The sequence below is a fragment of the Eretmochelys imbricata genome, chromosome 8, assembly GCF_965152235.1.
Source record: "Eretmochelys imbricata isolate rEreImb1 chromosome 8, rEreImb1.hap1, whole genome shotgun sequence".
Taxonomy (NCBI): Eukaryota; Metazoa; Chordata; order Testudines; family Cheloniidae; genus Eretmochelys; species Eretmochelys imbricata.
This window is the reverse complement of record NC_135579.1, coordinates 11,308,903-11,328,830: the sequence shown is the minus strand read 5'-3', so window position 1 is coordinate 11,328,830 and position 19,928 is coordinate 11,308,903. Positions and strand designations below refer to the sequence as shown.

The following is a 19,928-nucleotide window of genomic DNA, read 5'->3' as shown; positions in this document are numbered from 1 at the left end:
GAACAAGGTACTTTGCCACACGAGGTGGCAGAAGTGGAATAGTGAGTAAGGCTCGGTGGCAAGCCATCTCAGGGCAGGGTTTTTTTTTAAAAAAAAAAAAAAAGAAATATCGAGGTTGTAGCAAAGGCGTTGGTACAGGCCACTGCGGCCGAACAAGAAGCTACCAGGGTACAGATGGTGACCCACCAAGAGGCAGTAAGAGTCCAACAGGAGACGAACCAATTATTGATGAACCAGGCGGCCCAAGATCGAGCCACCCTGACTGAAGTAGTGAACCAGTTGAAATGTGAGAAACCCACTCCTGGGCTGTTCACGCACAGCCTCTGGCATGTAAGCTGCTCCTTGGATTGTACAACCAAATAACACTAGCCGGTATCTCCGGTCCCAGACACAATCTTGGGAACCTCCGTCTTGCAGTGTCCAGTTATGCCCGCTGGACGCTGCAAGCTCATATGAGTTTCAGTATAACACAGACATTGATATGCACCAGGCTTGTTATCCCAAGGGGAGTCTCTGACATGCTTCAAACCAAATGCACTGCTTTAGATAGAATAAACAAACAGATTTATTAACTACAAAGATAGATTTTAAGTGATTATAAGTCAAAGCATAACAAGTTGGATTTGGTCAAATGAAATAAAAGCAGAACGCATTCTAAGCTGATCTTAATGCTTTCAGTGCCCTTACAAACTTAGATGCTTCTCTCCACAGGCTGGCTGGTTGTCCTTCAGCCAGGCTCTTCCCTTTGATCCGTGCTTCAGTCGCTTGGCGGTGATGTCTGTAAATGGAGGTGGAAGAGAGAGGAACAGCATGGCAAACGTCTCTCCCTTTTATCATGTTCTTTCTTCTCTCTTGGCTTCGTGCCCCCCGCCCTTCGGAGTCAGGTGAGCATTACCTCATCGTAGTGCCTGTTGGACCAAGGAAAAGGGGGTGACTCACTCGAGAGCCAACAGATCCTTTGTTGCTTCCTAGACCAGTGTCCTTTGTTCCTGTGAGGCTGGGCTGGGTTTGTCCCATACGTGCCCTGATGACGTGTGAACTGCCCCTCTACTCTTGGAGAGTTTTTGCCTGAGCTTATTTTAAGCCATGAAGACACATTTTCAGCCTAATAACAATATACATGAAATTACAACCTATAACATCACTATAATAACAATGCTCCGTGCATCATGAGCCTTCCGAAGACAGACGACACGACAAACTTTGCATTAGATACCACACAATCATTTTATAAGGATGAACATGGTGGTGTGGGGTGTTCCCATGAGGTACAGAACGTCACACCTATATTGTAAGGTAATATTTGAGCGGTTATATTGTGAGCCTCTGAGATTATGTAAATCACCAGACAGAAGAGGGACATTAATTAAAGTGAGGTACTGATATGCAATGGAAGGTGTTACGTCCTGCCCAACAGGAAAGGTCCATTGACACCAGACATAGATATTGTGGGGCATTAAAGAGGACAAACGATGTGTGTTCTACCCTCCCCCATGAAGACGAGTCTTGTGAGTGGATTCCTCCTGTCGGGAGTTTGCAGCTCAGGGCATGTAGCAGGAGAGAGAGAAAAAACCCCTAACCTGAAGGAACTGATTAATCTCTGTGCTTGGACTCAGGGGAAGTGGGGATGGGGATTTTCTAGGCATAAGCAAGAGATCCCCAGTTGCTTAGCCTGAGTTAGCCCTAAAGGACATATAGAGCTCGCTGAATATAGAGGCTTCTATTGCCTTTTGAAACTTAAATTGTAATTCATTTGTGTACACGTTTACCTGCTTTAACCTTGTAAATAACACTCTAATTTCCTTTTCCTAGTTAATGAATCTTTATATTCATTGTCTTTGATGTGAGATCTAAGGTGCAATAGACTGGGGTAAGTGACTGCTCCTTTGGAGCTAGGAGTAACCTGAATATTGCTGTGATTCTTGGTGTTAGTGGCCAGGTATCACAAAAATACGCTCCCCTGGGTAGCGAGATAGATTGGCATACACAAGTAGACTGTCCGTGACTCCATGGTTAGGCTGTTACAATGCATGCAGTGTTTCTACTTGATAATTGGTTGGTGAATTCTAAGGTGATGTCTACACTACTGTGGTAAGTTGACCTAAGTTACACAACTCCAGCTACGTGAATAACCCTGGGCCTGAGCGCGAAGCCACCGCCTGCTTTTCAGCCTTCCCCGGCTTCCCGCACAAACAGCTGATTTGCGGGAAGCTGGGAGGTCGGAGAAGCAGGGCGGGACGGCGCGTTCAGGGGAGGAGGCGGAGGCAGAGTGGAGGTGAGCTGGGGCTGGGCGGGGAGCTGCCGGTGGGGGCTCTGCACCCACCAAATTTTCCCCGTGGGGGCTCCAGCCCCGGAGCACCCACAGAGTTGGTGCCTAAGGCGCCACTTTTGATGTGATCAGTAGGGGTAGCAGCCGCTCCCCCTGCTCCCCCTCAGCTACGCTACCCCACCCTTAGGAGCCAGAGGGACCTGCCGGATGCTTCCCGGGAGCTGCCCCAGGTAAGTGCCGCTGGGACTCCCCAGCTCGCCCCCTGGTAGGTCCCTCTGGCTCTTAGGGGCGGGGTGGGGTGGGCACCCACAACGGTGGCCCACGAGACTCTCCTGCCCGGTTCTGGGGGCAGACAGGGGACAGGGGAAGGGGTTGGATGAGGCAGAGGTCCTGGGAAGGGCATCAAGGAACGCAGGGGGTTGGATGGGGCAGGACCCCCTCATGTGGTGAGGAGGAAACCGGTTGCTAAGATTTTGGCAGCTCATCACTGGGTATGTGCCGTGTTTCTTAAGTCTGCCCTGAGGTTGGTACATTCTTTGAGTCACTACAGGCCGTGTTACACACACTATGTACACTTTTACTCTGCTGTGTGCGCTAATGTCTTTTCCTTCCCATGGACGAAATTTTTAGGTAGATTTTCTATGGGGGGTAGGGAAAAAAAAAACCTCACTTTTGGTTGCTCAGATTTTATTTGGGATTTTGTACACTTCCATTTAATGTAAGTTTTCATTTATAAGTTGCCAGTAGGATTTGAGTGGTCACAGTTCTGGATGCGAACATGAGATATTATATCAGGATACACACTCTGCATTAGCAGCATTACTCCAATTTTAGATCCCTTCCTGATCCAGCCTCTGCTTCTCAATGGCCTGATAAAGGCCAGTTTTATGCAAGAACCTTTAGGGGAGGATAAAGGAAGAGTCAACGTTCTGATAGACATCAGATCCTCTTGGCTATGTCTACTCTGGCAGCATACATAAAATTAAGATTTTCAGGGTTGGTATTTTTGAGGGATGGCGGGAAAGACTTCCCCCCCTTAAATTAACCATGGTATACTTCAAGCTCCTTGTTCTCATACTACTTTCCCCTTTCTACAAGGTTGTCCTTACTTTAGGTCCTCATTTTGTTCCATCATCTAAGTGTGTGGAGATCTATAGGGGGAAAGGGGTGTATTCTGGTCCTGTTGATGGAGACGTTGAACTGTTTTAAGGGTGAATGAGTTGTACTTGGATTTGAATACAGGACAGACAGTTCTGAGTGAAACATGGGCCTTGGCCTACTCTATAGTTATGCTTTGCTTAGCTTTTAACTTTTGTGTAGATTGTTCTTCTTCCATAGGTCTACAATTGCCTAGAAAAGTAAAATTATTTAATGACCAGTATTTAAAGTTTATCAAAGACTTTTATCTATGGCAGCTCAGTTACCTGTTTTTACTTCACTGAGTAAGATTCCATCATCAATGGCATTATTATTTCCAAAGGGTTTAATGTATCTCACAATCAGGCCACTAAAAGGAGCATACACTCCTGATCCATCCTGGCATTTAACGATCACTGCTAGGTGCTTTCTGCCATTTCTGAAAATATGGACGTATGTAAGTAATGACACTACTTATTGACATGTTCTCCAGCCATAAAGCCTGTTACAATGTACCAGGTAGATTCTTTAAAGCAAAATGGACTAGCTTTAGCTTATTTACACTTAAAATTTGTATTTCTGTAATGGAAGTAGAAAAGTTTGAAGTTTTCAATCTAGGTTTAATTATTGCAAAACTCTCAACTGCTAAGCACAGCTGGTCAAAAATGGATTTTATTATGAATTGTTTTTAAATGTTCCCTCAATCTTTGTGTGTGGCATTTTCCCAGCTTTCTAAACAAAGAAAAAAAGAAACTCCTAAACTGAAATATTTTCCTCTGTCAAAACTGAAAAAAAGCAAAACAAACAAACAAAAATCACACTTTGGAGATTTTGTTTCTCAGCGAAAATCCAGGAAAAAAAATCTATGAACAAAATGGAAATTTTCTTTCGCTTGGGTTAGGGGTGAGGCAAAGAAATCTTTCATTAAAACAAACAAAAATATTTTATGGAAAGTCGACCATCTCGGCTGTTAGCACCATGAAATTAGAGATTTTAGCTGTCTGTCCACTCACATATGAAGCTAAAAAGAACACTTGAAGTGAGACCTTTCACTGGTGTAAATGCAATGAGGAACTTAATTGAAGCTATCCTGATTTACACTGTCTGATCATCTCACCCATGAGCTGGGAGATTGAGGTGACTCAGCTGACTGGAAGTGAGATTACAGACCATATCATTTTTACTAACTGATTCAGTTCTGCCCCAGATCTATAGCAACAGTCAACAGAAAAGGGAAATTATCTGGTGGTTCCAGACCAGATCCTACTGGGCAAGTGTCCAGTCCCTATCACAAAAATAAACTGAAGTGGCACTAAAGTAGTTTGGGACAATTGTTTGACAGCCTCATCAATGAAAGCCAATGAATGAATGAGTCTGAAGACAACTTCTACTCCCATTCTACCAGATGAGGGCTACTGCACATTGGAAGGACATTCACTCTGTTCTTTAGTCAATTGCTTTGCAGTGTTATTCTAACACTTCAAAAGCCTTAAATGCTTGGAAAAGACGGCTAAGCTCGCTAGTGTATTTTGTTCTCTATTAGCATTCTTATTATTTAAGCAACAATGAACAACCCCAAAAAGCCATTACCAAAAACCCTGTGTCCAAATTATACTACCTTGGAGGTCCACAATATCCACAGCGATACTTATCAGAGCCCCTTATGCTGTTCCAAGGATTCCCATTGCAGATTTGTGCCCATTGTCCTGCAGCAACTTAAGAAGAAATGGAATGCACAAAAGTAAGTGCATTTTCTATTTTTGTACAGGACAGAATGTTGAATATTAAATATTTTCTGTGCAAATAATTGATTAAAAATAAGAAATTGAAATTCATTAATGATCTGTTAGTGTCACTTTCCAATACACATTGTGTGTCCTGCACAAAACAGTGGCTCTTTCTTTAACTTAGTGGAAGCAGATGTATTTGTCTTAAGTGGAATACACAGTTCAGAAGACAAGACTTTGATTTTTTTATTTATTTAGTTATTCTTACACCTAAAAAAAATGACACCAACAAGTTTCTTTATAGACTCCTAAAAAGATTACCATTCTTCACTGTTGCCTCCTTAACTAACTTTTTATTGTTTTGTACAGCACTGGTACAGTGGAATCCTGGTCCATTACTACGGCTCCTAGCTGCTACCTCAATACAAATAATTAGCTTAGGCTAAGGGTCAGATGCCTTCAGTGGAAATGTATTGATGTTAATCAAGGATCTAAGGACCTGATTTAGCTCTGAAATAGAAGAGTATATAATGGGGGAGGTTATAGATGTTGGGTTTTCATCATGCTGACCTTCAGAAGAGTGCTTCACAAAACATTTTATGGCTGTTTGCTAGTTTTCAACCCTAGTTTTCACAATGAGGCTTTATCTGTGCTAGATTTTTCTTAAAATTTCCTACAGTTACTACTACTGTTGGAAACAGTAAAAAAGCTACTGTAGACTGATCACTGCTCTTCCAACCATCCTGTTATCCAACTTTGCCAAGGGCAGCTCTAGCCACAGTGTGATTAAAATGCAATGCAGCTATTGTTGAACCCCCCTGATTCTACTACTGGAATTTCTCCTGGATTCACTGTAGGAAATTTACAGAAAGACCTTGTGTGGACTAGGCTAAAGATTTTGGGCCTGATTCTGATTTCATTCTGGTTATAAATCAATTAAGTTAAACTGGAGTGAGATCAGAACTGGGTCATTTCTCTAATTTCTCAAGAGTTTCTCAATGTGATTTTATCTAACAGCATAGCTATTATGTTGCATAGCTAATAACTTGGATGGTTGTATATACCTGTATTCTTAGGTCTCAAAAACTAATTTAAATTCTTTAAACCACTTAGTGTGTCAAATCACTAACTCCATATCACTGACACACGTTTTTTATTTTCTCAGATAATAGATTTTTAAAACATTGTATTTTACATTAACTCTTCATAAAATAAATACTCCAGGATAGATTTCCCTACAAGAATATTTAGTTAATAGTAAACCTGATGCACTTCTACTACAAAGTCTGTTTTGAAATAAAAGCATCAAGAAAATGTATGACATAGTAATCTTAATTTACCAGAGGAAACCAAACCAGCAAAAACAATCATTTTGAGTGTGAACATTTTGCACCTGTTTCACCAGAGTTCTCTATCAAATCAAAGTTATACAGTCTTTTTGTACAGTCTTTTTGCTATTTGTGTGTTCTACAAAGGCTGTTTGTCTTCCCAGCCAATCAGACTTGAGTAGAGTATTGAAACAATATAAGGCAGTATTCTCAGATTAGGCAATTAGGATGTTAACAGAAAATACAACTGTTGAAAGTCAAGTGCAATAGTTACCTACTTGCCACATAAAATCAGACAAATGAAACAGCCTGAGAAATTGCACAGCTTTTGATGAGGGGCTGTAACTGTGCCAAGAGAGGTGGCAGAAAGGGGAGTGGAACTCAGAAAGTAGTGCCTATGCCCTGTGGGTTCATGAAATAGAAGAGTGGTTCAGTGGCTCTGGCATGTAAACTGTGTGGAGCATGGTGTTACGGGACGATTACCTTTCCCCTCCATGTTCCCAGCTATTATGCATTCTGTACAGTGCAGTATGTGCAACAAGTCCACAAATTACAATGAACACAAACTGTCAGTTTGTAGCGAGAAATGTCACAAAAGTATACCTGTGCCTGGAGAAACGATGGATCAGAAGTCATGGGCCTTCCATGGCAAAGGCGTGATTAGTCAGGATTGCACTTCAGGAATATTGGTGATTTCCTACCCACTGTTCTGTAGGGGTGTAGGTCAATAGGTATTCCCTCAGCTATACTGGTGCTGAGTTATTTAAGCCTTTCATTGTGCTGCATACTTTGGCTATTAACATTCATGAAATTAGAGAGAGCCAGTGCAGTGCTTGGCGCATAGGGATCACCAACATTTGGTTTTTGGAGAGCAGGGCTCAAACTGCTGTTTTACCTCATTCTGTGGCAGCTATAATCTGCTGGTTGCTTTCAGAAGAAGCCCCAAATGGTATTTCACAGTCTGTCACTTTGTTGTTAGCTTCTCTGATAAACTGACATTCTTTGATTCCCTAGTGCCAAGGATGTAGTGAAAGAGAATTAATGCATTGTGCTTTGAGCTTTGTACAGTTATGAGATAAAGAAATGTACTGCATTTATTTGCAGCGTTGCATCCATTTAGCAGTCACCTTTTGAAACCAACTGTAATTAGTAGCTGATGGAAAATTAAAAAGTCTTGTATTTTTATAATATACAGGAGCTCAAAAAATTCTCCACCGGTATGAGACAAAATGTATACAATGGCAGTCTAGTCACACTGAATGGACTAGCTTGACTTCATTGGCAATGAAGTCCACAATATGAGCTACAATAATTAATCTTAGAGACAACCAAAGAGAAATGGGGTAGTGAGCTGGTTGCAGATCCTTAAAGTATTTAGGCCCCTAGCTCCCATAGATTTCAGTGGGAATCAGGTGCCTAAATTCATACCCATAGTTCAACGAAGGCAAATATAGTTGCTCAGCTTACATAACAGAGGCATGTGGAAGGCGTCTGGATACAGACTCTGAATGCAGTGCTCAGCTTCCTTACTAATTTAGGATCCTGAATCTCATTTTCAAAAGTGATTTAGGCAGTTAGGAGCCAAAATCCCATTGACAGTCTATTGGTATTGTCATGAAAATGGATAGTGTGAAGGCAGCTACTATCTTTAGTATTTATTTAGTAGGAACCAAATTGTTTAGTGAGTCATTTGTATAGAAGGGTATGCATCCCCTTTGCACAGAGAGCATAATGTAGTTTTCAGTTCTGTATCTGAAAAGTGCGTTGGCTAACCGTAGAACAAGTAACTAGGGCTCAGTGTGCAATTGTGTATGACCACTAGAATGAGTCTGTTGTTTGTTTTATGTATTAGGATTTACTAGAATGATAAAATACAGAAAGAGAAATAATGACAAATTACAAATAAACTAAATGTATTTAACTACAATACAGAACTTAATAAGCTTTGTCTGAAAAGCTTGTATAGATTTACTAACAATTTCTTGTAGTTTCATTACAAACCAGCAGGCTGTGCTAGCTGATAGATTTGGTTGCAAGTCACTATTGGCAGTTCTGTAGCATGTATCTTCAAAGTATTTGGTTTTATAGTAACCTCACTGTTATCACACATGGATAAGCAGAAGACGAGGCTCTATTGTTTCCCAATACTGATTTAAAATGGCTTCATTTGGAACTTTGTTAACCTCTTTAGATTATACTTTCAGGGACTGAGCCCAAATATCCCTCTCAGTACACAGACAACGCCCACACCCACCCCACCCCAAGTTATCCTCTAGATGCAAAGCTAATGACTTGGCTGGCTGTATATACTCTAGTTTTCAGACCTATTAAGAGTAATTTAGAACAACCTTAACTTTGCAATTCTCATGGCATTTCTTTAAACAAGCACAATGAAAGTATGCAGCACAATGAACATAATATATTCAAAAAATATTTAATCATGCCAAATAGTTGATAAAATATATGCACATGGATGCTTTATGTTTTGTCAGTTAATAGGTCTTTTAAAATATTGTGTTTTACATTAACTCTTCATAAACTAAATATATCAGGATGGATTTTGCTGCAAGAATATTTAGCTGATATTCAAGCTTCTGCTAAAAAGTCTGTTAAACCCTCATGAAAATACATGAAATAGTGATCTTAACTTACCAATGGGAACCTAGCCAAAAAACAGTAAGTATGTGCGTGAACATTTTGCAGCTGTTTTACCAGAAATCTCTCTTAAAATCAGCATTATAATGTACGCTGTGTCTTTTGCTATTTGTGTTCTAGAAAGGTTTAATCTGCCTGCCTACCCATTCACACATGAGTTGAGCTTTGAAACTATGTAAAGCAATTCTCAAATTAAGAAACTGGGATGTTAAGAGAAAATACAACTGTTGATATCACCAGTTGTGAAAGGAAAATGCAATAATAAGCCCCTTGCAACATGAAAAACAGACGGAGCTGGAACAAGGGCCTGAAAAATTGCACAGCTCTTGAGCATCTGCATTTGCGACATGTCCTCCCAACTACAACAGATAAGATTAAAAAAGGTGCAAAAAAGGGAAGGCTACCAAGAATATAGTGCCTAAGCCCTGAGGATCTGCAAGAAATAGAGCAGATGACTCACACCCAATAAAATATCCTGGGTCTTTTATGCACAATCCATATGTCTCTCTTGCTTTGCTGCTCCTATACCCACTATTGCCTTCCCTTGATGTGTGTGCTCATTATAACCCTTCCAATGGGATCACAGAGAATGTAGCAGGCAAAGTTAAATGCTGGGTGGATTAGTATAAACTTGCACTTAAAAAGTCCCTAGATATTCTGCTGCTTTCAGAGGGAAAGTGCCATTATCCCGGGCTGCCAGGTGTTCTTCCTTTCCAGTGGTGCATTGGCACTGACATGCATACTGTGTGGAGCAGCAAGTGGTGGCTGCCTGGTGATATCAGGTAATTAATTATATTTCCTCTTTCCAGTGCAGTGCTTGGAGCCTAGGGATCACCTCTATGTGGTTGTTGGAAGAGCGGGGCTCAAGCTATTGTTCTATGTTGTTCCATGGCAGCAGCCATCTGCTTTTGGTTTTCAAAAACTAGCCCTAAATCATTTTTTTTTTTTCAGCCTGTCACTTTATTGTTAGCTTCTCTTTTTCATTTGCATTCATGTTACTAGGGCAATAAAATAGATTGTTATTGGGCTTTCGTAGTTGTGGTATTAAGAAAGAAATGTGCTGTATTCATTTGCAGTGTTGTCTTTGTTTTCTTTTCTGAGACCAATTGTCATTCATAGCTGAGAGAAAATTACATATACTTGAAGCCACAACATTTTTAAAGAAAGACCTAATAAAAAATATCCTGTCTGTGTAACACCGACAGACCCAGTTGTTGGCGGGCAGGATTGAACCTGGGACCTCTAGAGCTTAGTGCATGAGCTTCTAATACGTGCACTAAAAACCCTATGGCTCTAAGAGAGAGATTAATGAGTCTGCTCTATAGCCTTAGCTAAGTGGTCTCGGTGCCACTAGATGGGACAGAACACCACACCCAGGAGGTGTGTGGGTTATCCGCATGAAACTAAACTGGCAGAATATCAATATAGTTTCACTAAATGGTCTAGTTTGACTTCATTGGCAATGAAGCGCAAAATATGGTCTGTCTGTTTTATCTTAGAGACCACCAAAGAGGGCAGTGGGGTAGTGAGATGGTGTAATGACGTTAGCTTATCATAAATAAAAGAAGTAGAAGAGGAGCATGTAAAGCATGCGTGCTGACTGGCACAGTTTTATTAGTTATAGGCTAGACATTCAGCTGGTCTATATTAGCATAGCTCAGGGGTCGGCAACCTTTTAGAAGTGGTGTGTCGAGTCTTCATTTATTCACTTTAATTTAAGGTTTCGTGTGCCAATACTACATTTTAACGTTTTTTAGAAGGTCTCTCTCTGTAAGTCTATATATTATATAACTAAACTATTGTCGTCTGTAAACAAGGTTTTCAAAATGTTTAAGAAGCTTCATTTAAAATTAAATTAAAATGCTGATCTTACACCACCAGCCTGCTCAGCCCGCTGCCGGCCTGGGGTTCCGTTCACCTAGGCCGGCAGCGGGCTGAGTGGGGCCTGTGGCCGGGACCCCGGCTGGCAAGGGGCCGGCAGCCAGAACCCCGGGCCGGCAGCCAGAACCCCAGATTGGCAGCAGGCTAAGTGGCTCAGCCCGCTGCCGGTCTGGGGTTCTGTCCGCCAGTTCCTGCCAGTCAGGGTCCTGGCTGCCAGACCCGCTCAGCCCGCTGCTGGTCTGGGGTCCCGGCCCTGTCCACATAGAGTAGATACCTACTTTCTCCCTGGTTCTGGCCCATTCTCTTCCTCTCTCTGCACTGAGATGAGGGTGGGAGTGCACTGAGAACAGGTCTGGGGGTGCAGGGTCTGGCCAGGAGCTAGAATGAGGGAGGGGGCTCAGGGTTGGGGCAGGAGGTTTGGGTGTGGAGTGCTTACCTGGGCAGCTCCCATTTGGTGCGAGGGGTGCAGGTGGGAATGTGGGCGTGCGTGTGCAGGAGCTCTCATTTGGTGGTGGGGGTGGCGATATGGGGGGGTGCAAGAGTCAGGACTGGGTTTGTGGGGGGGTGCAGGGGTCAGGCACGGGGCTGGGGTGTGGGGGGGTGCAGGTCTGTGTGCGGAGGGGTCGGGGCAGAGGGCTGGGGGTGCGGGCAGGGGTCGTGGGGGTGCTCCCAGCCCTCTGCCCTGAGCGGCTCACGGCAGGGGGCTGGAGGGGATACGCCGATTCCACCCCCTTCCCTAAGGTCCCCGGAGCAGAGAGCGCGCTGCGGCTCCGCTTTTCCCTTTCCCCCTCCGTAGCAAGGGCCGTCAGCTGATTGGCCGCAGGGAGGGAGAGGAGGAAGGGCAGGAACCCTGCAGGCTCGGGAAAGAGGCGGGGGGCAGGGGGAAGCTTGCCTGCCCTGCAAGGAGAGAATGGTGGGCGGAGAAGAGCGGGCCGGGCCGGATTTTTAATGGCACGTTGCTGTCCCCGGCAGACAGCAGCGTGCACGCGTGCCATAGGTTGCCAACCCCTGACATAGCTCATCAAAGTCACACCAGCCAATCTACACAACGTAATGTGACTAGAATGCCAGCCTGCTGGTTTGATTTCAGCCCCGAGGAGAATTTTTTTTGAGATCCTTCTTTACATATGTGGATAGTCAGTAGATCAACACCAATTTACAGCACCTGAGGATCTGGCCAGTTCATAAGAGTTCACAGCCATTCATAAGAGTTTACCTTATTCTTTACTAGATGCAACATAACTTCCAAGACCTACACATCCACTTCACTGAAGGTATTTGATTTGATACCCTAGTAACAAGCCTCTAGTGCTTGTGAGGTTATTTAACAAATGACATGTTCTGTGGAGATTTAAACATTTTGAAGCGTGTATTGATTTTTACCTCATGATAGTAAGTCAAATGTGTTTAGTGTGGCACAGAAACTGATTCTGAGCACCACTTTTCCTCTGAGCTGTATTCAATGCTTTCCTAATCTGGTTTAAGAATTTTAAAAAAGGTGATTCCCATGAAAAGGGGTTTTGTGAAGGCTGCTTCTGTCTTGAGTAGTTACTCAATAGGAAGCTTTGTTATCTTTAGTAATAGATTTTATAGAAGGATTCAGTGCACCCATGCACAGATCGCACAGGGTAAATTTTCAATTCTGTACCTTTAAAAGTGAATTGGTTGAATGTAAAAAAATAATTAGGACTCAATATCTAACCATGTGCACAGCTACTAGAACAAGATTTAGTGATTTCTGTTTCCTATATTAGGATTTATTAGAATGATAAAATACAAAAGGAGAAACAATAAGAAAAAATAAAACTCAAAACCCAACAAAAATAAAACCAAACTAAATGAAATTTAACTCCAATATAGGACTAAATAAGCTGTGTTCAAAAAGCTTGGATAGTTACACCAATTGCTTGTATTGTGGTTTTCGCTAAGAACCAGTAGTCTTCCCTAGTTGATCAGTTTTCCAGCCTCTAGATTTGGTCACAAGTCACTTTGAAGCTATAATTTGTTTTGGAATTGTAAGTGTTTGGCTTTATTGGTTTTACTGTTGTTCTCAGGGAAGTATAATCAAAAGACAAAGCCCTATTCCGATGCAAATATTGGTTGTAAACCGCTCCATCTGTTAGCTTGGGAAAATCACTTTGCCATTCTAGGCTGCGTGTTCCCTATCTGTACAATGGAGATAATGAATGCACAAAGAAGGCTCAGGTGCTTTGAGATTGATGATGACAAGTAGAAAAGCATGTGTGAGAGCACTTTCTCTAATCTTTGCTGAGCTACTCAATGCAAGAGGTGGTTGTTGCTTCTCTAGAGCAGAAGAAATGAAAGAAACACATGGCAGTTTGACAGAAGCTGCTTGTAGCCTGGGAAAGAAGTCAGAGAACCTGTTGTTGATGTGGTATTGGTGTGTGTAGGCGGGGGATTACTTAGGAAGGGGTCAGCTAAAGGGAAAGGGAGAGGACTGAGTGGGACAGGGCAGGAGAGGAGAGGTGGGATGACCAGATCTGGAGTGAAGGTGAGGAGACTGTGAGTGTAATTGCAGCATGTGGAGACATACCTGACCTAGCCTTGATCTAATTAGGCGAAGGAAAATGCATCCTTTTAAAGTACAGGGGAGAACCACTAGAACACACAGGATATAAATCCTGACTGCCTGGCTTGGGGTGTAAGTGATTTTTATGGGCTACTCTATAAACTTCAGTTACAATGAAAAGATAATAGAAATATTATCTTTTTGTTCGCATGATGGATAAACTGTTCCCTTAGACTCTACAAATCTCTCTGCCTTTCAACGGAATAAAGAGGTTGTCCTGCTTCTCTTATTACCTGGACTCATTTAGAAATGCAAAAAAGAGAGAGCACTTCTCTTCTTAAAGAGCTCATACCAAAAGTCCGTGCGTATAATGAAGCAATTGTAGTTTAGGTATTAGACAAAGATACAACATTAAAACAAGTATTCATATCAAAAAAGGTTGCAATGGACAGGTTGGTATTCCTGGCATAGTTTATTGCAGAGCATGAGATTATAGTGACATAAGCACCAGCATGCCAAACTGATAGACACATGGCTACTGTGACTGACATATACATTTCTATTTTGCTGTATGTCTAAAACATCTTTTTGTTTCCCATGCACTATACTTTTGTAATGTAGCCTGTCTGGGGAGGTGGGGAAGTAATTTTATTTGGGATTTTGTACATTTCCATTTAATGTACATTTCCGTTTTATAAATTGTGAGAGGGGTTTACATGAGATATCATACCAGGATATACACTTTGCATTGGCAGCATTACTCCAAGTTTTTGCCCCTTCTTGATCCAAACTCTGTATGTAACCAGCCTGATGTAGAACATATATGTGCAGAAACTTTGAGGGGAGCAGAGGAAAAACAAAAAGATTTAGGGAGGGTAAAGAAAACATCAAAGTTTATCATCATCTGATCTCCTTGGCTGGTTGTACTATGGCAATTTGTGGATTGTCTTCCAGTCTCATACTGCCATGGGTGCTGGCAGCACTACTGCAGTCTGGCCAACAGCATTCATGAAATTGGGATTAGCGGGGCAATTTGAGGAGGGAGAAAAGGTGAAGATTTTTTTCTTATGGACCCAACTACAGTATATTTCAAGCTTCGTGTTTTCATGCTCCTCCCCCTGTGCTATTTTTTCCTCTGTGGTTTCCTCACTTTAGATCAGGGGTCTCAAACACACGGCCCATGGAGTTATTTGCTACAGCCCGCCAAGCTCCCCGCACCCCCCTCCAACCCCCCGGAGTTATTTCCTGCGGCTGCCAAGTTCCCCTCACCTGCTGTCCCCCTTCCCCCGCCAGCGCACCACGTCCCCACTCCTCTGCCTACCTCCAGGCGCTTCCTGCCACCAAACAGCTGTTTGGTGGTGCTCAGCACTGTCCAGGAGAGAGTGGGGAGGAGCAGGGAGCTGCGCACTCAGGGGAGGAGGCAGAGAAGAGGAGGGACAGGGATTTGGGGAAGGGGTTGGAATAGGAGGAGGGAGGGGGTGGAGTTGGGGTGGGGACTTTGGCGAAGGGGTTGGAATGGGGGCGGGGAAGGGGTGGGAAGAGGTGGGGCAGGGCCGAAGGGGTGGGGCGGGTGGGGCTGAGGCAGTAGGGGGCTTTTGTACCTTTATATGAAAAGGTGTCAGTGATGCGGCCCTCGGGCCAATGTACTAGTCCTCACGTGGCCCTTGTGATGATTTGAATTTGAGATCCCTGCTTTAGATCCTCATTGTTCTCCCATTATTTAAGTGGGTGGAGAGCTATGGAGGAAAAGGAGTATTTTGCTGGTCCTGTTGATGGAGAACGTGGCCTGTTACGTTTTTAAGGGTGAATGAATTGTACTCTGATTTTAATACAGGACCAGACCCTTTTAAGTGAAACACAAGCCTTGGCCTACTCAATACAGTTGTTTTGCTTAAATTCGTTTAGACTGTGCTTCTTTCATAGCTCTCCAGTTGGTTAAGAATGGAAGGTGAATGTATTTAATGACTAATATTTAAAGATGATCAAAGATTTAGATATGATAGCTTCAGTTACCTGATCCACGGAGGAAGAGGCCATTGTTAATAGCATTATTCTTTCTATAAGAGTTAACTGGTCCCCCAATTATGCCACTAAAAGGTGCATACACTGTTGATCTGTCTCTGCATATTACGTCCATCCCCAGGTGCTTTCTTCCTCCAAGTCTGAAAATGTGTAAATGTGCAAGTAATGAGACAATGCTGATTTATGTATTCATTAGCCTTAAAGCCTGATACTGGATACACCATGTAGATCAGCAGTTCTCAATGTTTTTTTTTTTCGCGGATCACTTGAAAATTGCTGAGGGTCTCGGCGGACCACTTAATGATCTTTCCAAATTTTGTTTGTACCGTTAGCTAACTATTGTAAAGTGCTTTGGAGAAAAGCACTATATTTAAAAAACACCTTAATAATAATTGGGTTTTTTTGTTCTACAAATAAAAGCGCACAACTCATATTTTAATATCAGTAGTCTTACCTTTCTAATGCTATGGATGTGCCCTCTCTCCCCTGCCATGGCAGCCCCCGAGCTGGGGCTGGGAAGGAGTGGGGTCTCTCCCTCTCTCCCCCACCGCAGCAACCAGAGATCTGAGGCTGGGAAGGAGGGTCATCTCTTCCCGGCAGCCGCAGCCCTGGAGCTGGAGAAAGTCACCTCTTTCTCTGGCCGCCACAGCCCTGCATGTCCCAAATTCCCCCCCACCTCCTCTTCTCACCCCACTGCCCCCTCCCACCTGCCCCATATTCACCTCAAGGCCAGAATCTCACCTTAAATGTGCGTCTTCTCCAGGATCCAGGCACCTAATTAGTGGAGCCACGCCTGTGTGACTCCGCTAATTAGGTGGGTGACCCTTCATTCTCTTGTGTGCAGCTGCCCAGGCATGCACCTTAGAGGGAACTATCCGTGGACCACCTGAGTGCAGCTCAGTTTGAGAACCTCTGATGTAGATTATTCAAGCAACACAGGGGCTATGGCTACCATCGTTAGCTTAGTTGTGTTTCGGATTTGTATTTTCTGCAATGGAGATAGAAGGGTTTGAGGTTCCAGTCCAGTTGTAATAATTGCAAATCTCTCTCCATTCTTAATCAGAGTTCTCCCATTCTCCGTGTGATTCTATCATATGAGGGATTAATGCACATTGGAAGGATGTTGCCATGGTTCACGTTCAGCGAATTGTTTAGCAGTGGTGTCCTTCTGACACACTTCACAAGCCCTGAGTGCTATAAATGATGGCTAAACTCAGAAGTTTTTGTTCTTAGTCAACATTTCATTATTTTAGCAACAGCAATGAACAAACAAAACATCCCGTTCTTCACAAAAAAAAAAGGGCTCTCAGCATACCACCTCGGAGCTCCATAATGTCCACAGCCATGTCTGTCACAGCTCCTTATTCTGTTGCTGGGATTCCTAGCATATATCTGTCCCCATGGTCCTGCAGCAACTTGAAAAGAAATGGAATATACAGAAGTGAAGTAAATTTTCTAGCCTTAAACAGGACAGAAATGTTTATATAAAATGTTTGCTGTGCAACTAATGAAGCTAATCTAGGTGGATGCTAGAATTTTATTAGAAATCTGTGTTATAATGTGTCACTTTCCAATACACGTTGCGTGTGTGACTCTCTCAAACTAATGGCTCTGCATTTCTTTAATATAAGTAGAATGGCTGGTTTTTAGTTTTAAGTAGAATACACTGTTCAGAAGAAAAGATTGATTTTTTTTTTTTGTGTGTGATAGGAGTAACTGATCCTACCAACAAGTTTTCCTGACAGAACTCTAAAAGGATGCTACGGCAATCCAAATAGTGTACCGTAAGTGAGGCTAAGGATCAGACACTACCTTCCACCTTCAATGCAAATTTATTGATAACAGTTGAGGATTTGAGGGCATTATTTCACTCTGAAGTAGAAGAATGTACACATATGAGGTCATAAGACACCATGGATGTTGGCTTTCTATTATGCTGCCCTATTCAGATGTCAGCTTATATCACCGTTGGAGTCAGAAAACAAAAGAATAGTTTTCTGTAGCTGCATGTTGAGAATTTGCCAAAGCGCAGCATGAGAGTTCACATAAATAACTTTTCTGCTTTTTCAGCTTTACTAGCCCTGACTCTCAACACAGTTGACCCGCGGAACAGGGGATTTGCAGCTTGCAAGAGTTTCATTAATGCTAGGTGAGAAGTAAGCAGCTCCAAGTCCCTACTTCTATACAGCCTTCATCTAAACTCCCCTGGAGCCCATTCATGGACTTCAATGGACTCTAGATCAGGTTCTGTGCCAGGCCAAAAAGAAAAGTAAGTTACTTGAGTTTATTGAGGAAAAGAGAACCTGTTGCCTCCTTCGCTTGTTTGTGTGTGTTGATAGAGGGAAAATTATCAAAGTGGTGTGAAGCAGAGCCCTCTGTTCCTACAAAATCTCTTTATCTAGAAAAGATCTATATTCGTTGGTAGATACTCATATTAGTAGTGGTGTTTCCATTGCTATTATACAGGCCTTACTCAGCTGTCTATTTAGAGATGGAAAACCCAGAACCCATAACTCGGAAGATTATGGAGAGTAAGAGATGCATTCCTCAGAGTACTTTGCTCTCCCTTTCCCTGGTTGGTTTCTTCAGTAGGATTATCTGTACAGAAGACATTGCCTGTGTGTGCAAGCTGGTGTCAGCTGCACCCAGCACCATGTTCCAGAGCTGGGCATTCAGAGAACTGGTGCAGCTCTAAACGGTAACAGCAGCCTCAGAAGTTCAACTTCAGTGGGAGGTAGGATCACTGGTTGACAGACTGGAATCAATACATGCTAAACTTGTAAGAGCAAGTCCCAGTATTATGTTGAACTCCAGCAAAGGTTTCTTTTCCATGTGTATTAATTTTGGGGGAGGAGGAGCTACTCAACCTGCTGCAGTCTGAATGTAGCATATAAATCTACATGCAATATAAACAGGAGTTTTTACACTTTCATAGCATCTGGATAGTGAAATATTATAGAACTTGAAATATGTTTGTTTGTTTTTCTAGCTAGAATAAGAATTTTCTTACATTGGAAATACAGTCCTTAGAACAAACCTTTGACTGCTTCACCAAACCTTCTTTGTCTCTGGTTTCTCCCAGCCCCAGTTTTCAAAAAAAGAGGCTCCATCTATGCTAGATTTCTCTTTATATTTCCCATAGTTATTTCCACTAGTGGTAGGAACAGCAGACCAGATAGTGTAGACCGGTCACTGGTGCCTTTTCCATTCTATTATCTAATTGACCCAGGGTGGATCCAGATGACAGGATGGTTACAATGGCTATAGCAGCTGTTGTCTGGTTTAAACTCTCATCCCCGCAGAGTCTAAAACTGATGCCACAATAGAATCAACTCTATGAAGTCTTAAGAAGAAAAAGCCTAGTGCAGACAAGGTAGAGATTCTGGGTCTGATTCTGATCTCATGCTGGTTGTAATACGTGAAATTACACTGGTGTAAGGGAGGTCAGAATTAGGTCATCTCTCTCCAAACCTGGAAGATTAAATGCTCAATGTGACTTGTTGCTGTACAGTAGCACTTGGATTACAAAGTCACCTAGAAACCAAGCAAAGTTAGTAATTTGCTTGTTTGTATATACTCTCATTTTCAGACCTCTAAAGAGTAATTTAAAACCACCTTAACTTTGCAGTTTTCATGGCAAATCTTTAAATCACATAGTGAGTTATAGTAGTCACACCAAATAGTTGATAAAATAGATGCATATGGATGCTTTTGTATATTGTCAGTTAATAGTTCATGAGAATATGATATGTTCCATTAACTCTTCAAAAACTAAATACGTCAGGATGGATTCTGATGCAAGAATATTTAGCTGGTATTGAACCTTCTGCTAAAAAGTCTGTTAGAAAAAAAGCTCAAGACAAGGCATGAAATAGTAATCTTAACTTGCCAATGGAAACCAAGGCAACAAAAACAATCACTTTGAGTGGGAACACGTTACAGCCGTTTCACCAGAGTTCTCTGCCCGAGTTGAAGTTATAATGTACAGTATCTCTTTGCTATTGATGTGTTCTGGAAAGTCTTAGTCTTTCTGCCTAGCAAATCAGAGTTTAGAACTATGGAGGGCAGTATTCCCAGATTAGGCAACTGGGATGTTAAGAAAAAAGATAATCGTTGGTATGTCCAGTTGTGAAATGTAATAATTAGCCCCTTGCCACATAAAAACAGATGGAAATTGAACAACAACCTGAAAAATTGCATAGCTCTTGAGCAGCTACAGTTGTGACATGTCCTCCCAGCTACGTCTGTTGAGACCAAGAGAAGTGCAGAAAAGGGAAGGGTACCAAGAACACATTGCCTAGGCCCTGTGGATCCATCAGAAGTAGAGCAGATGAGCCAAACCTTGGGTCTTTTACGCATAACCTATGTGTCTCTCTTAC

General features: G+C 42.5%; 2 protein-coding genes across 10 annotated transcripts in view; one reads left to right on the top strand and one right to left on the bottom strand.

Moving 5' to 3' along the window:
* The window catches only part of LOC144268846 (F-box/LRR-repeat protein 21-like), a 60,067-nt gene that overhangs the window by 28,790 nt on the left and 11,349 nt on the right, over positions 1-19,928 (top strand). For all 9 annotated transcript variants that reach the window (XR_013346853.1, XR_013346855.1, XR_013346858.1 and 6 more), the window contains 3 exons: positions 712-884; positions 973-1,296; positions 1,813-1,870. The gene's annotated coding sequence lies outside the window, so the exon portion shown is untranslated. The remainder of the gene's footprint in view (positions 1-711; positions 885-972; positions 1,297-1,812; positions 1,871-19,928) is intronic.
* On the bottom strand, positions 3,000-18,659 carry LOC144269184 (myeloid protein 1-like). Its single transcript, XM_077824685.1, has 8 exons — positions 18,587-18,659; positions 16,868-16,964; positions 15,541-15,689; positions 14,244-14,317; positions 9,114-9,123; positions 5,025-5,121; positions 3,694-3,845; positions 3,000-3,166 (listed from the first exon to the last, which is right to left on the bottom strand). Exons 1-8 carry the CDS (start codon positions 18,657-18,659, stop codon positions 3,000-3,002), a joined length of 819 nt encoding a protein of 272 aa, XP_077680811.1.

Excerpts from the sequence above, each read along its gene's own strand:
- LOC144269184 (XM_077824685.1), bottom strand. The coding sequence starts at position 18,659 with ATGGAGCCTCTTTTTTTGAAAACTGGGGCTGGGAGAAACCAGAGACAA. Across the intron at positions 16,965-18,586 it reads GTTTGGTGAAGCAGTCAAAG|TTGCTGCAGGACCATGGGGA; the intron begins GTTTGTTCTAAG and ends TTTCTTTTCAAG. Across the intron at positions 15,690-16,867 it reads GGACATTATGGAGCTCCGAG|ACTTGGAGGAAGAAAGCACC; the intron begins GTGGTATGCTGA and ends ACACATTTTCAG.